Source organism: Pipra filicauda, unplaced genomic scaffold (assembly GCF_003945595.2).
Source record: "Pipra filicauda isolate LSUMZ 115617 unplaced genomic scaffold, ASM394559v2 scaffold205_size1947385_pilon, whole genome shotgun sequence".
Classification (NCBI taxonomy): Eukaryota; Metazoa; Chordata; class Aves; order Passeriformes; family Pipridae; genus Pipra; species Pipra filicauda.
Window position 1 is genome coordinate 1,580,244 of NW_024104316.1, and position 14,396 is coordinate 1,594,639.

The 14,396-nt window shown below is 52.0% G+C and overlaps 1 protein-coding gene across 1 annotated transcript; it reads right to left on the reverse strand.

The window, feature by feature from the left end:
- Positions 1–293: 293 nt before the first annotated feature.
- On the reverse strand, positions 294–14,180 carry LOC120323171 (hydrocephalus-inducing protein homolog). Its single transcript, XM_039380852.1, has 14 exons — positions 13,889–14,180; positions 13,551–13,694; positions 12,759–13,072; positions 11,375–11,765; positions 10,129–10,227; positions 9,222–9,431; positions 8,184–8,321; positions 6,404–6,581; positions 5,711–5,866; positions 5,163–5,593; positions 4,293–4,426; positions 3,150–3,286; positions 2,199–2,568; positions 294–451 (listed from the first exon to the last, which is right to left on the reverse strand). The coding sequence occupies exons 1-14, from the start codon at positions 14,036–14,038 to the stop codon at positions 385–387; spliced, it is 2,919 nt and encodes a 972-aa protein (XP_039236786.1). The 5' UTR covers positions 14,039–14,180; the 3' UTR covers positions 294–384.
- Between the last annotated feature and the right edge of the window lie 216 nt (positions 14,181–14,396).

Below are 14,396 nucleotides of genomic sequence, written 5' to 3' on the forward strand. Positions count from 1 at the left end.
ACCACCAAGGCAACATATTTGGTATCAGACAGTCATCCATGACCATCATAAGCATTGGCTTCATGGTACGGGTTTAGAGTATTAGCTACCCAATTCCAGTGGCAAGGGACATGGTGGGACTTCAAGTAGTGATTGAGACTGGCTATGAAAGCTCCAGGTGCTTCACAGAGGTGGACAGAATTCAGTTCTCCCTCCTGGAGAGCTTCTTCTGGCAGAAGAGGAAAACTGCACAAGATCTCATGAAATTTGCACCACGCCTGGGTACACAGCTCAGCATTCACAGATTTCCTCATACAAGATGTTGTTTTTCTTGCTTTATTGGTAAAGGAGGTGTGCCAGTGCCAGTCCTCCAGATTCTTATTGCTCAATTTGTTCGTATCTTGGTTAATTGGGTTCTTTAGAGGCCGATTTCATTTCTCCATCCTTAGCTGGCCTCTCAGCTTGGAAAATCCTGAAGAAGAAACCGTGTCAGTCCAACCTTACAGGTACAGAAATAGGCAAAGCATATTCTATACCAGTTCTCTGGGCATGGGAGATGCTGCACGTGGATGGATGTAAATCCTGCCACAGGCTTGGCCCTCAGCCTGTATGTCCCTGGAGCAAGGAGGTGGTTTCCAAAGGGTTTGTATCCCTTTGGTTATCCCTGGCACCAGGTGATCTTGTAACCCACCTGTGTGGCTCGAAAGGGAGCAAATTCCCACAGGTAACACTGTCCTTGGGAATAGGCTGCAAATCCCTTCATACTCCTGCTCATTCCCGAGCAGTTTTCCCCAAGGATGCTCACAGAAAGCATAATGTAGCCCCCTGCAAGACACTTTTTCTGTGGACCCAAGGGTTTCAATCACACCCTCGAGGCAGAAATAAGTGTTCCAAACCTCGACTGCAAAAGGGGGCTGGAAAATCCTCTTTGCCTTTCTGTCCCTGGCAGCTTCTCCCCATCAGGACTGACTCCCACCAGCCTGAAGATGGATTTTGACACCACTCCAGATCTAAAGAGGAGCAGGTGACACAAACTGGAGTTTTTGGAGGGGAGGAGTTGGGGTGAAACACGTTGGAGAAGAAACCCCACAATTCTTTCCTTGGGATTAGGGCTTGGTCTCAAACTGGTGGCATCTTGTTTGCAACTAACTGGAAGAATTTCTGTTGTCTTTTTGCTAGGATTTCCTTAGAAATCCTGACAGAAACAGCAGCACTGACAGCCTCAGTTCCGGCCCTCTGCTGAGGGAGGAATATCTGTCTGGAATAGGGATATCCCAGTCTGCTACAGACTTCCACCTCTACCTTTTATGGGCAGCACCTGATAAGTAACCTGCCCTTATGTGGAGAATCAAATTTGACTGTGTGATATCCTCCAGACTCCTCAAACCCTAGGACAGTAACCTATTTCTATACCTGTATGGTATATGGAAAATAACAATTTCTCCTGCTAACCTCTGCTTTCCAGAACGGGAGAGAAATGCTCCACAGAATCATGCACCAATGAGGAAAAGAAATGAGGGCTACCCTGAATAAGGCCATTTGGAACTCAGGAGGTTCACCAGTTCAGTTGCCCTTCTTGCTATTTACACAGCAAGGGAAGAAGAGTTTGCTGCTGCTTTGGCCCTTCACTGACTCCAAATACTCTGTTCACTGTGTGGGTCTAAACACTTACATACAAACACCTCTCTCAGTCACAAAAGAGAACACACCACAAACTCTGCAATTTAATCAAATGGACCAGAAATTTTTTAATCTGTTCATGGCAGTGTTTATCTGAAACCTCAAAGTATGGAAGGTGGGGAGCCACAAGGAAAGGCTCCCTTTGAAAGGGAGCACGGCTGCTGCTCCTCCAACTTCCCATCAGGGAATAATTCTCCCACCTCTTCTACCAGACCCAGCAGGATGTTAGGGGAGCCCTTCATTGGCATCCTCAAGAAGAGGCTCTGGGGCGAGGTTGGACACCAGCCTGTGAGCAAAGCCCCTTTTTGTGCTCAGCATTACTGCCAGGCCCCTGCAAACCCTCGTGCCTCCTTTTCCCAACAGGAAAAACAGGGATCATGCAACTGATTGATGCAAGGATATCACTACCGAAAAAGAGTGAGCATTCCTCATCGCTGGGGCAGCAACCAAATCTCTCAAGCACCTTTGAGTGAGAGCCAAGGGTGCACCAAGAGTCCTTGGCTCCTGCTGAAACCCACAGACCTCAACTGCAGCATCACCTTTTAAAGGCAGCCTTAGATCTCTGGCCGCCACATCTCTTGCGTCTCTCAGAGCGCGTCAATGGCGAGGGGTTGCTCAGGTCAGGGGGCCCTTCTTTCTGGATGCTATCCTCAGTCACAGTAGCAAAGAGGTGGATGTAAACTGTGTAGCTTCCTGTTACCTGGAGAAGGACAGACAATTCAGCTGAGGGTCCAGGTGACATTTGCTGCTGTGCCCAGACTACTGCCTGCCCCAAAAGCTGTGGCACCTTAATGGGCAGGCGCACATCCACCTCTCCAACTGGTAAGTTGGTACTGTCAAAAAGCACTTCAATCCTCTCAGTGTTGCAGTAGGGCAGGCACTGCACCTGATCCAGGTCCAGACTGAAACCTTGAACAGACAAAAATAAAGCAGCTGAGATAAACAAGCAACATGAAATGTGTCACACGCACGCTAAGGTCGTAGAGGTGTCCCGGCTGGCAGCTCTGGGAAAGACCATTCTGCATCTCTGGAGAAGGTGCTGCTCTTTTTAACTTGTCACCCACCACTCAAGGAGAAAGGGCTTTCACGGCCAGCATCCAAGGTCCACCTTGGATGGTAAAACCAAAACAGATCAGCTGAGCACCTCCAGCAATTCTTTCATCAGGCGCCTCAGGGAAGGTTGCGCAGAGCTCTCCAAAGGAGAATTTCCAATTAAGATCCCCCCGTGCTGTGCTGTTCCCTGGTCAACAACTTAGAGGAGACACCTGAGCATCCCTTAGACACAGCAAACCATAATGAAGCATCACAGGGCAGCCACAGGCAGGCCAGGTCCCTGGGCACAGCTGGCCAGGAGAATTCAGGCTTTGAAGCTCCCAGCAGGGGCACTGAGGGGAAAACACTCAAAACCCCTCCCCTTGTCTAGTGGCTTAAACTGATTCGTCTGAGACAGCTCCTTCAAGCCCACGAGAAGTCTCTCCAGCACTGGTTACCTGTGTCCTGCAGGACATGTGTCTCAATCTGGAAGGACACCGGGAAGGGCCCAGTGTTGGTGATGTCCACAGTGTGTGTCTCAGTGGCACCGCGAGTGACGCTGCCCATGTCCAGGATGTAGTTGGGCAGCTCAATCCTGGAAGGAGGAGTGAAGACAGTCCTTAAACCACAGCCTGGATACATGTCCAAGTGGATGGAAGATGCAAACAAAGTGGATAATTCTGTGTTCACTGCTGTAAAAACTCAACTCAAGCCCATGAAACTCAAGGCCTGACTGCCCGGCAATGACTTTGGGAAGTCACAGGTAGTGCAGGTCTTAGGTTTTATCAGTTACCAGTGGTACCTGAAAATAAAATTAGTTTAAAATGGACACTGGTCACAGCTCCTCTGATATGAAAAGCCAGTGTAGATAAGTCCACTGGACATCCACCGGTCTCAATGAAACTGCTTAGCCTGGTGTAAAGCTTGAGCCTGAAATTGCTTCAGGGCCTTGGAATAAAATTTGCCTGCACAGGAAATCTTCACTGCTCTGCAACCAGAATCGCCCCCAAAGCAGCACCGATAAATGTAATCAACACTGCCAAAATTCACGGGAGGGTCCTTTCCCGGAGTAATCCCACAAAGGAAAGCACATGAATGATCTGTTTTGCAGAGCATCTTCTTCCTGAATTGGAGCCTCCTGTGCCTGTGATGCCTCATGAAGGAGCAAGGGGAAGTTCCCTAGGTAAGCCCTGCCACCTCACTGGCATCCAGGCCTGATTTAGGGTTTTCAAGGGTTTGGTGACCTGTGTGATTCCCTGCTCCTTTTGCTCAGTGTGCTCTGATAGTTGGAATCAAGATGGCAGCTTGGAGTTGTCAGCAGGGACAGTGTCTGTGCAGCCTGGAAGGGCTTGATGGTCTGTGCTCAGCCCTAAGAACAGAACCTGTGGGGAGCTGAGCTGCTCCAAAGCTCAGCGCAGCGCTGGGGGAGGGAGGACACTCAGCTGCTCACAGGAGCCTGTCACACCTACTGGGGCTGGACCCTTTCTGAAGTCCCCAGCTGTTCCCAGCTCTGCAGGCACAAGGAGCTCTCAGGAGCAGGGAGAACTGCTGGGTGTTACCCTTGGGACACCTGGAGATAGGGGACTGGAGTCCCTACTCACTGGACAAGCTTCTGACGAATGTTCTTGTCAAAGCCCCTGAGCTCCGGGGGACGGGAGGTTACAATTCTCTGCTGCTTCAGGACACGCTGCTTTATGAGCATCTGCTCCATCTCTCTCTGCACCCAAGTGTCCCACTGAGGAAAGAGAAGGCAGTGGCTGGTTGGCAAGGGTTTGTCCCAAGTCCCAGGCTTTTATCTGAAAGAGGATCCCACCCTGCTCTTGTTGAGAGGGGGCATGGGGTCGTCCTGTCTGGCTGCTCAGTGTCTGTGACACCTCCTGCTCTCTGAGCCAGGACCTTATCTCCAGGGAAGTAACTCCAGCATCTCTGCCTGCACAGCCACTGCTAGAAAAACTGATCTGGCCAGACAGACAGACAAGCCAGGAACCTTCCAGAGCTCCAGATATTTGCCTGCCCCCAACCAGTGCCAAAGCAGCTTGGATAAAAGCTCTCTTGGAAAGGGAACCACAACCAAGCCTCTTGGAGATGAGCACTGCCAGCACAGCCCCAGGGCACAGTCAGGCTGTGTCAGGCTGCTAAGGTCTGTAAATCTGGCAGGGCTTGGATTGGGAGCAACAAACTCCCCAGCAATGACCTGCATTTTCTTCAAAGCACCATCAACTCCATCCCTTGAGCATGGCCTTCAGGATCTCTCCCTGGAGTAGCCAGGAAGCTGGTGCAGCTCCAGGAGGGACCATGATCAAAGGTGGGCAGCCCCTGGGCCAATGCTGAGCTGACAAATAGTCACGGCCAGATGTGGGCAGGGAGGTCCCAGGTGCCAGCAGGGCACCAGGAAGCTGCTGTGGGGTGCAAGGGGCTCAGGTCACATGGGGAGGGTGGCATGTGCCAATCGGGACAGCAGCTGTTCTTACCACGATGCCGTCGTCAGTGTCAGAGTCAGTGTCACAGGCAGCCACGGATGGCACCTTGGATGGCTTCTGAGATGGCACCTTGGATGTCTCCTCAGGTGGCTCCTTGGATGTCTCCTCAGGTGGTTCCTTGGATGGCTTCTGAGATGGCACCTTGGATGTCTCCTCAGGTGGCTCCTCAGGTGGCTCCTCAGGTGGCTCCTCAGATGGCTCCTCGGATGGCTCCTCGGGTGGCTCCTCGGGTGGCTCCTCGGGTGGCTCTGTGGACAATTCCGTGGATGACTCTGTGGATGACTCTGTGGATGACTCCTCAGATGACTCCTCAGATGATTCCTCGGACGATTCCTCGGACGCCTCCTCGATAGCAACTGCTTCATCGATCTGAGTCTCTTCTTCCTCTTTTTCTATTGTCTCTTTCAGTATCTCCTCATTTCCTGAAGGAAAAAAATTACCCACAAATAGAAGCGTGGGTGCATTGCCAAACCCATTTAGGGTGGGAAGTCCCACTTCCCCAACACTGGCCTCTCCCAGAAACAAACCCCTCAAGTCACCTGGGGCAAGTGGGTGCTGCTGCTCCTCGATGCCAGGGTCATCCATGGATGGCTCCACAGATGCAGGCTCTGACAGAACACCTGCTTCATCGCTCTGCCTCTCTTCTTGCAGATTTTCTTTTATCTCTTTCAGTATCTTCTCAAATTTTGCATGCCCTGAAGGAAAAAAATTATCCACAAATAGAAGTGTGGGTGCATTGCCCACACAAATAGAAGTGTGGGTGCATTTAAGCTGGGAAGTCCCACTTCCCCAACACTGGCCTCTCCCAGAAACAAACCCCTCGAGCCATCTATGGAAAGTGGATGCTGCTGCTCCTCTCTAAATCCTCATGTTCACTCTCAGCCATCATCCTCCTCACAGAGGAGCATCTCATCCCCTGAAATATCATGCAAATTCAACCTGCCAAAAGCCCTGCCAGGCTCTCTTACAGTTTCCCCAAGGTTTTCTGTCTAGCCATCATCTTTCCAGGCCTCTGACAGATGTGCTGGCAAGATCTGCAGGATGGTTACTGGGACAAAGCCCACATGGGCTACTCTGCTCAAGACTCAGGAAGCAACCAGAGGGGCGAGTGTTGGTCTGGCAGCCTTGCAACCTCCAGGCTTGGTGGAGATGGGTGTGTGCTTCCCTACAGGGGGAAAAAAAAGGGGAAAAAAACCAGGAGGCCTTCCTAGGAGCAGACAGGTAGTGCTCACCTTTGACAATCCAGGGCAGGTCCAAAGAGATCCTAAGAAAGGTTCCCTCTCCTTTCAGGGAGATTTCTGCTGGTTCCAGGTGACCCACTTGGATCTGGAGAGTGCTGCAGAAGATTCCTACTACTCCTGGCAGGTAATAGACTTTCAGCACTTGCTTCTTGCCAGGTGCAATGTAATCCTGCAGGGGATGGGAGGAGAGAGGGAAGGAATGCATCAGAGAGGGTTTGATGGGGGATGCTTCAGGCAACAGACAGGCTGAGAAGACAGAGTGGCATCTGGAAGAAAACCTCACACCACATCACCTTCTAACTTCCTTGTGCCCAAAAGCTCGAGCCTCCAAGGCAAGGGTGCAGTGTGTCCTTCGGAGGGCTCGTAAGGCTGCACCCCCAGCAGAGCCTGCCCTGTGTTCAGGGTGAGCACAGCTCTGCTGCTAACAGGGTTTGCCCTCTGCCAGCAAGAGCCAGGCTCAACAGGTAAAAGCTCTTTTGCCAGGCACTGTGGAAGAGGAGTGAAGTTGCCTGCACTCAGCAGGGCCAGCAGCTCCTGCCACAGCACATCAGTGGTTCCAGGCTGGTGTCAAAGGGCCTGACCCCTTATTAATGATCCCAACAAAAACACCTCATGCCTTTGTGGTTACACAGAGGGTGCATGAGCGTAACCAGACTCACAGTGACCTGCAAACATATATCTCTGGAAGCACAGGGGGAGAGACTAGGATGAGATCTAGGGAAGAGGGTGATGCCGGGAAGGCACCTCCTCTCTGGGCTTCCAAAAGCACTGTCCAAGCCCCAGGCTGGGCTCACACCAGCCAGGTTGAGGGCAAACCTGTCTCTGGGTGACAGGACACAGCTGCAGCTTTCCTTGGCTCACCCCTGCACGCTGGGCTGGACGGCTCCCCAGTCCCATTCCCGCTGCTGGGAGAAGCAGCTGAGTGGGACAGATCCTGCCACTCGGTCCCCTGAGCTCTCACTCCAGCACCCAACACGGCTGCAGCCCGAGGGAGCCCTGCCAAGCTGCCAGCACCCGGGGTGCTGCTACAGCAGCTGCCTGCACAGGGCCACACTGAGCTGTGTCTTCGGATGCTGGCAGGAAGGGGGCATCAGCGTGTCATCCCTTGGAGGAGACAGGCAGGAAACAGTGAGAAAGCGATTTGGCTTTCACTTCTTATTCCAAAGGGGGCCAAAGTCAGCAGGAACGCTGCTTAAGCTCAAAGGCATCCAGGCATGACAGAGAAGCTGGGATGGTGGGATGCTGCAAACTCCTCTCCTTCCAGCCCCTCTCCTCCCTGGCCCCCTCACTGCCCCAAAGAGCTGAGCAGCAAAGCTGGAGGGAGTGAGGGACCAGCACGGGGGCTGTGAGAACTTCTGGCAAAGGAGCTTCAAGCCAAAGCAAGGAATATGTAAATCGCTGCTTAGTGCTGGCAGGGAGGAAGCAGGGACAAGGAGTAAGTCCTGTCTGATCACATAGCCTGGGTGAGGTGACCCTCAGAAGAGCTGGCACCACCCAGCTCCAGTGCCAGCACAGCCAGAGAGCTCAGCAGTCCAGGTCCAAGGAGTGACTGATGTGCTTGTGTCTCCCACTGCTGGCACCCCCTGGCCAAGGCCACGGGGGAGTCTATTAGGAGAGCACTTGCTTGACCTTCTCTAACCCCAGCAGCAATTGCTTTCAGCCCTGCCTCTCAAGGCTGGGTCTGGTTGGTTTTTTACCCCTTTTTTTTTCCCTTTAACCCTCTCCTGGGCCACCTGACACAGGGCAGGGGCCGATCACTTGTGCTACTCACCGTGCTGGGCACAACCACGGGCTCACCAGGCAGAGGGCTGTCTGCCCTGGCAGTGCTGGGGTCTAGCACCTTGTAGGTGAATCCAAACACCCCGGTGTTCTGCAGGGTGACTTCTGCTTGGATGACTTCATTAAACAGCTGGAGAGAGGACAGAGGAGTGGGAAGTTACAGATACCAGTGTGCTGCTGGGAATCTCCTTCCTCTTTCATGGGGTTGGAAGCAAATAGCCACAACACAAGAGCAGGGACTGGGGAGGAGATACAGGTGCTTGACCATCCCAGGTCAACCTGGGTCAGGCACAGGACACCTCTTAGCCCTGCACAGGAGCAGGGAGTTCTGGCAGCGCGCAGAGATGTGGTAATAACCATGTAAGGGCCAGTAATAAATGAACCAGGGCCCTCTTTACTCTGAGGGGTCACCAAACAGCCTGGTGAAACAATGGAGGTGGCATTGAGGCATTCCAGAGGAAAAGGCACCTGCATGCAAGTATTGGCAAGCAAATACATTGACAGGAAAAAAGGGAGACGCACAGAGGCAACACAGACAGGGCCAGCAGCTGGAAATATCTGTGGGCTTTTAACTGAAAAGAAGTAAAGTGAGGATTATTCTGGGACGTTCTCTCCAGCTACAGTGACTGGAAGCCCAACTTCCTCCCTGGATTATTTTGTAGATTGAGCAAGAGCATTAGAGGAGAGCATCCCCTTGGAGCTCAGGCTTTAGAAGCGGATCAGCAGAGAGATGTCTCAGGGATATGTCCCTCTGGACATCCCCACTGGGATCCTGCCTGCCTCAGGAGGCAGTGTTAGGTCCCTCAAAGAGGAGGAATTCCCAGCATTGGTGGTGGGTGTGTGCGTGTGAGGTGGGGGTGGCCATTAACAACCAGCTTGGATGCTGGATGTATCCCTCAAAGGCTGTCCTTTCCAGGGCCCAGAGCCAACAAAGGAGCTGGGAAGGGGAGGGAGCCCTGGGCTGAGGTGGGCAGCAACCCACTGGTGATGGTTCCAAGGCAGCAGCTCTGCCAGGAGAAGGGGGTGGTACCTGCAGCCCAAAGTCGATGTCGGAGGTGTCCAGGTGGTAGCTGAGGTCCGAAGTCCCCCCACTCAGCTCCACCTCGTAGGTGGGGCCTCCCTCCACGTGGCACAGCGCCGTGACACGGGCGACGATGTTGGGGTGGCCAAAGAAGGTGAAGAGCACGTGCTGGCTCTCGCCCGGCTGCAGCACACCGGACACCGGCTGGACATCAAAAACCTGCAGGAGGGGAGGAGGGATCAAGATGATGAGCATGGAAATGGGTGCAGAAGAGGAGCCGTGGATTGGAGTGAGGTACAGAGGTAAATGGAGGGGCCTTTTTCTCAAAGACAGCCAGAATCATCCTAATCTCATCCTGCATCTGTGCCACTGACCAGTGGAGGGACCACAGGGGAAATCTTCTTCCATACTCGCTGATCAATGCATTAATTAATACACGACATTAAAGTAAATTAGGATGTCTCCTGGCAGCAAGATATTCTCTCCACTGCAGAACTTGCCTTTGAAAACAATTTTACTACCTCCAGAAATACAGCAGAGTTGGAGGTGAAAGCCCTTGGAGCTGGGGGGAGGACTCCAGCTCGGCTCATCTGACTCCTGAGGCTTTTCCCTCTCTCTCTGGTTTACATGCTGCTCCCTCAAGGTGCTACAGCAAAAGCTCCTGCAAAAATTTCGAGTCAACCACCCTATGAGGTACAAGGGGAGCAATGCCCTCCCCAGGTGCTGCACAGGGAGCATCCTTGGGCAGCCCTACGACACGTCCCAGGTGGCCTCTCCAGCGACTACTTGCTCCAGCAGCATTTTGTGATGGGCTTGGAAGGATTGAGGCCCCTCTGTGGGCAATGCCAGTGGGAGTGGGGGCTACAGAACTGCTTTCCACACTGGAAAGATGGAAATGAGACAGATTCCCACTTACCTCTTCCATTCTCAAGGCAAGGTTCTCCACCCCCGTGAATTGCCTCAATCCCTTCATGGTCTCCAGGCTCAGAGGCTCCACAGCAGTGCATGGTAGCACCTGGAAAAAAAGCACCACGGGCTGCAGTGAGCACTGTCTGAGCAAGATCACTCTGCTGCAGGCTCCACCACCCCACCACCCCAGGAGCAGCTGAGATGGGACCTGGGCACAGATCCAGTGTGGGTATGTCCGTGCTGTCAGTGGAGTGCTGGTCCAAGCCCACCCACAGATGAGACACAGGCTCTGTCTGCACGTCCTACATGCAAGTGTGCACGAGGGAACTGGATCCCCCCAGCACTCAGGCAGAGGGGGCTGGAACTATAGGATCTTTGAAGGTCCCTTCCCAGCAAAACCAAGGGCCCTTCCAAGCCAAACCATTCCAGGATTCTAGGACAGCTGCTTGAATTTCCCTGGTTTAATTGTGCATACGTGGGCAACAACCAGGAAATAAAGATGATTTCGTGCTTCTGTCTGAGAACATTCAGCCACACTATTCTTTGTGTCTAGTGGGTATCGTTTCTCCTGATTCAGAAAAAACATGCAGAGTTGAAATGACCAATACTGGGATGTGAGCAGGTACAACTCATCTCCTTGAACTTAAGGCCAGCACTGGTGCTTTCAGAAACTCCCTTGCTTCCTTACACCCTTTTTTACTGCCCCATGAGCAGCCATGGGGCCAGTTCCCACTCCAAAGCACCAAGATTCACCAGGCAGGTCAGCAGACCAAAGGCCATTTTCCATGCTAGGAGGAAGAGAAGTTTTGCCTTAAAAAAGACAGTTCTGGAGCCATCACTGCAATACTGGCTCTTGGGTGAAGGCAGGGATGTGAAAATGGTAGCTCTAGCAGGGCTGGAAAGAGGGAAATGGAGATCAGGACTCAGCACAGCTTGGTACAGGAAGGAAACCAAAAGCCTTCTCATCACGATGCAAATAAAAACCTCATTTTACATTATAAAGAAAATAAGCCAAAAAAAAAAAAAAAATCCCAAACTCAGGATAGATCTGTAGGATCTGAGTGGGTTTCTCCGGGCAAAACTATCCTGTTTGTCCCTCCCCAGATGCCCCACTTCCAGCCACTGACCCTGCTGCTCAGCCCACTCTCAGGGCACATGACAGCAGGACAGCAAAAAGGGAGGTTGGCATGAGCACAGCTTTACAGGGGCAAGTTTGGGAGCAACGCAAGCAGTAGGTGCACAAGATAATCTACCTTTGCTACCAGGGATTCCTCTGAACCTGCTGGCTTTTGGGCAGGATCCTGCACTGCTCCCAGAACATCCTCTGAACTTGCTGACTGTTGGGCAGGATCCTGCTTTGCTCCCAAAGAGTCCTCTGAACCTGCTGGCTGTTGGGCAGGATCCTGCTCTGCTCCCAAAGAGTCCTCTGAACCTGCTGACTGTTGGGCAGGATCCTGCTCTGCTCCCAAAGAGTCCTCTGAACCTGCTGGCTGTGGGGCAGGATCCTGCACTGCTTCAAGGCCTTTAGTTGGCTCCTCCACACTTTCAGCACTGAACTGCCTCCTTGACAACAGTGAGTACTTCAAAGAGTCTCTCTCCTTCTTTGGTGGTTTAGGTTTGAATTTAGGTGGTGAAGGGTTGAACCTGGAAAATAAAATGTCAACTCCCAAGAGGTTGTCTCCTCTGAGTCAGGTCCCAGTTCCCTAAACAAAACTGTGTCTGTGTGAGCTCTATTCTTTGCAACTGCAGCACTTCAATGCCCAGTGGTTAACTGGGCTCAGTTTCCTGGGGCGTTATGGAAGAACCGTTTGCTTCTCTAATAAAAACTGCCCAGACCAGACTTCTGCACTCTGCACAGGTCAGAGCAGGAGGAACTGCCAGAAATGTGTTTACAGATGTGCCCCAGCACTACTGCAGGATTGCACTTGGGCTTGGAAAGCACAGCCCAGCCTTGTATGGCCCTGCTTCCCAGGGATGTTCAGACAAGTGCTCCCACCGACAGCTACAGCCACCCCCAGAGCCCCAGCAGAACCTGCTGATCACTGTCAAACACCAAAGAGTTGGTCTGTGAAGGGGAGGTGTGGTTTAACAGCTGAAAACTCCCTTCACCCAGGTGGTCTTTGCCTCAGGCCACAGAGGTCTGAGAAAGCAGCTTTCCCCACCAGCTTTCCTTCCCAGGGGAAACCCGTATGGGAGCTACAGCAAAGCAGCAGGAAGAGACTGGGACAGCAGCACTGCACTCTGGTGGCAGCACCTGTGTAGGTTCTTTGTAGGAAAGGACAACAAATTGGGTTGGCAGGGAAGGAAAAGAGGTCACATTACAGATCTGCTTGTCCAAGTGCCTAAGCATGGCTTTGTAGCTCCAGAGGTAAAGCAGGAGTCCAGGTTACTGCTATGCAAAAAGGGTTGGGAGTGTCTTACAGTCCCAGTTTGGCTGGAGGACATTGTCTCCAGCCCAGTGTCCAGCTGGTGGAGAACACCTACTCCCTGAGCATCCAGCCTGACCACGGCTGGTTTTTGTTATTTCCACAAGGAAATCTCAAAAGCACTTTGTCAGATCCCAGGCAAACAGCCTCGGTCCTTGCAAAGCACAAACAGGACCCCAGGAAGAAGAGCTCCAAGCAAAGGAGCACCTACCTTATGGTGTTCACCTGGCTGTCTGTCTGGAAGGACCAGTGGTAGTGGACAGGGATTGGGCTGCAATTGGTCATTGCCACACAATCCACTTGTTCAGTGCCATTTATGAGGTAGCCAAAGTCCAGGGCCTTGGGCTGGATATGGAGGTTTGGGAAGTAGACTTCTCCCCGAATGGTGATCTGCTCCTCATGGGGATGCTCCATGAACTCCATGTTCAGTGTCTTCTCTGCTACCCAGCTATACAAATCCTTTTTATAAGCTGGGTTAAATTGGATGTGGAGATGAATTTCCTCCCCTTTGTCCAATTTTATGGGCTGCAAGGAGATGAAGAGTATTAATCACCTGTGTGATGAAGTCCCAAGGTCTGACAGCATGAAATATTAAAGGTTTGAAGTGAGACCCCAGCATGGCCTTCCCAGTTCACCCTTCATTTCTTTATGGTGAAGGTCTGACTGTGAGCATCACAGTCTTGGACAAGATTCTCTCAGGCTCATGTTTCTGTGCTTGGCAGCAATACAAGGGGATGGCTGCTGGAGAGCTGGGATGCTTTCCAGGAGACTGGATGGCTTGCCCAGACCTAGTTGTCTGCTCCCTGTGTCTTAGAGCCAGGATGGGTCTTCCCAATTCAGGTGAGATTTTGCTTCCTTCAGCAGCTCTGCTGATTCAGTTCAGGCCAGTCCACTGCTGACTCGACAGAAAGAACTTCTCAACTCGAGGACCTCCCAACAGAAGGGCACCACCACACCCCTCCCTCTTCAAACCCCACCAGCAGGAAGGTCCCTGGCTGTTCACCTGAGCATCTTCAGGGAGGGGCTGCTGGTCCACATCACAGATTAGGAATGGCTTCTTCAAGTCCAGCACAATGCTGAGTGGCAGGCAGCAGTTGTTTTTTAAAGACAGAGGCTTGTATAGGAGAGTCAGGACATCACTGGGCCGCTAGAGAAACAGGAGACAAGGAAAAACAACCGCAAGTGGCCACGGACCTCCTTCCCCTTCCGATGCATTTCACATTTTTCAACCCCAGAAGTGCATATATCTCTATTTACTCTTTCTAATAGTTTCTAACCCTTCCAGCTGATTTAACAGCCATGCCATTAAATGCCATGAAAGGATGCAATCCAGAGGCTTACCTTCTCCACATGGAACACGATTTCTCTGGAAGATATTTGCACGAGGGGAAAAACGAACTCGCAGCTGACATCCACTTGCATTATCTGCTTCTTTCTCTTCTCCCTCCCCACCATGGCGTGACACAGCAGCCGCTCCTTCACCTTCTGCATGTGAGAGTCACTGTCACCAGTGGCTGCTGGTTCACCATCCACGGGCCCATTTCCTACCACAGTCACTGCTCTCCTCAAAAGCCCCTTTCTTTTCTGTGCTGCAGCCTATTTATTTATTCTGCACTCAAACGTCTGTAACACTGCACCCCGATAGCCACAAAAGGCGCTCATGAGTCATGTGCTGCCTACAACTGTAATAATCCTGGCCCCAAATGATTTTGGCTTTGATTCGTGCCGCTGCTGAGCACAGTGCTTACAGAAAGCGGGAAAGTAGGAACTGATTTAAAAAAAAAACAACAAAACTATATTAAGGAAACAGGTGACAGAAGGGCTAATCACTAGGAGCTTCATGCAGATT

Coding starts and splice junctions, on each gene's coding strand:
- LOC120323171 (XM_039380852.1), bottom strand. CDS start 14,038: ATGCAGAAGGTGAAGGAGCGGCTGCTGTGTCACGCCATGGTGGGGAGG. Junction 5,867..6,403: donor CCTGCCCTGGATTGTCAAAG/GTGAGCACTACC, acceptor TTTTTCCTTCAG/GGCATGCAAAATTTGAGAAG. Junction 3,287..4,292: donor ATTCGTCAGAAGCTTGTCCA/GTGAGTAGGGAC, acceptor TCCTCCTTCCAG/GATTGAGCTGCCCAACTACA.